The sequence below is a fragment of the Ailuropoda melanoleuca genome, chromosome 13 (genome assembly GCF_002007445.2).
Source record: "Ailuropoda melanoleuca isolate Jingjing chromosome 13, ASM200744v2, whole genome shotgun sequence".
Classification (NCBI taxonomy): Eukaryota; Metazoa; Chordata; class Mammalia; order Carnivora; family Ursidae; genus Ailuropoda; species Ailuropoda melanoleuca.
The window spans coordinates 90,506,755-90,508,625 of record NC_048230.1 but is presented as its reverse complement, the minus strand read 5'-3'; the positions used below and the strand labels follow the sequence as shown (position 1 = coordinate 90,508,625).

Sequence of the window (1,871 nt, the reverse complement as noted above, 5' to 3'; positions counted from 1 at the left end):
CCCCCCCCCCCGCAAAGCACCTTCCTGACGCTTTTCTGGGACGGATGGGAGCATCAGGTAGCAAACCTTTCCCTCACCCACTCCCCCCAACAAACACAACAACAACAAAAACTGGAAAGAGGGGCAGGAAATATAGCTTGGACTTCTCCCCAGCGCCTAGGAGAAGGTGCTGTCCCAGGAAAGTTCAGTTCCCAGGCTGGCGAGACGTCGGGAACTTCACACAAACCTAACGCAAGCTGGGAGCCTGGAGCGAGTGCTCAGATCGCGCTCCTGGGGCAACCAAAAGGAGACGAAATTAAGGATTTGCTTGGGAAAAGAAAACTCCGAGGAAAACACAGCACCTATCCGCCTGCCTTGCGACCCCCTTCCTCTTCCGCTTTCGGGTCCTCACCCAGGCTGGATGCAGAGTCCCTGTCCCCCCCCCCCTTCCTTCCCACCGCCCCACGGCTGGTGGAGGCTGGAGACGGAGGGGGCCTGGAGAGCGAGGCATAATAAGGGGCAGGAAGGGCGCGGGGCCGTCTGTCCTTTCCTCCACCCAGAGAACGCAGCCCGCGGAGCCCAGAGGCAGCGAGGCCGCGGACAGAACCCGGCCCAAGTTCGAGTTCCCCACCCTCCCCCCCGACGCTCCCCTCTCTGGGCCGCCTCAAAACAGCAAGTGAACTGCTCAGTCCTCCCCGGCCGCATAGAAATGAAAGGGGGTTGGGGAGAGAGAGGCGGAGTGAAGGAAATAAATAAGTCTTTAGCAAATAAAGGATGGCTTGGAGGGGGGTGGGGTCGTTTGGTGGTGGCTCCGGCCGGCCCCGAGCCGATCCCTCTCCTGGGTTTCGGGCTCTTTCGGCGTTAACTAGAATCAATTACTTGCCTTGTCATTTCTAGTACTCATCCTTAAGCCTCAACCAAAATATTGACCTAGGAGGCTTACAGAAGTTGGGCTCTTGCCATTTGAACCGGATCTTGTTTAGGGAACCACCGGCGATGAGGAGAGATTTCCGCGGCTCAGCCTTCGCCCCCTCCCCCTTTTCCAAAGGCGCCACAAATCGCCAATTTTCCGGGTTGCTGGGGGCGGGCGCACGGGGGTGGGGAGGTAGGAACCGGTGAATGTTAAGGAGGATTTTTTTTTTTTTTTTTCTCCTCTTGGTTTCTGTTTTGTTTTCTCTCCTCCTCCCCCGCTTTTTTAAAGATGCAATTTGTTAAAAAGGCCTTTTCAAGTGTGTGGACTAGCGAGCGACGCGGTGGTCCTTTGTATGTAAATACTGGGTAAAAAAGGCTCGCCCCGTCTTTGCAATTAATTGACACGTTACACCTCTCATCTTGCTCTAGAGGGCTGTTGGCTGGGAGCGCGGAGCTCCCCAAAACCCACAATTTCACATCTGCAAATACTGTCTTCATCCACTTGACTTCCAAGACCCGCCCACACGTGTCCAACCTTTGCGTTTTAATGTCCCCCCCCTTTTTTTCCACCCTTCTCTCACTCCCTCTCTCGCTCCCCCTCCCTCTCTCTCTCTTTCCCTCCCTCTCTTTCTCCCCCTCTTCTCCCCCCCTCTCCCCAGGTTCGTGAGTGGAGCCCAGCCTTATATGGACTGATCGCTCGGGCAATGGCCCATTTTTTCCTCGCCACCAGCCTCCACCGCGCGCCGAGCGGCCGCCGGAGCCCGAGCTGACGCCTCCTTGGCACCCCTCCTGGAGTTACAAACTAGGGCCCGGCCCGCAGCGCTCGGCGCGCAGGCCGCCCATTCCCTGCGTCCATTTCCGCGTGGTTTCAGAGAAGACACAGGCGCTGCATTTGGTCTTTTTTCCCCTTCCCCTTCCTTATAGTTTCTTTCTCTTTTTTAAAATAATAATTATCTCAATAATTAAAGCCCACCCCCCTC

General features: G+C 56.2%; 1 protein-coding gene across 1 annotated transcript in view; it reads left to right on the top strand.

The window, feature by feature from the left end:
- Positions 1–1,853, top strand: part of LOC117795753 — an 11,214-nt gene extending 9,361 nt beyond the window's left edge. The window contains exon 3 of the mRNA XM_034641615.1: positions 1,551–1,853. Within this exon, the coding sequence (XP_034497506.1) occupies positions 1,551–1,661 (111 nt within the window). The 3' untranslated portion in view covers positions 1,662–1,853. The remainder of the gene's footprint in view (positions 1–1,550) is intronic.
- The last annotated feature ends 18 nt before the right edge of the window (positions 1,854–1,871 follow it).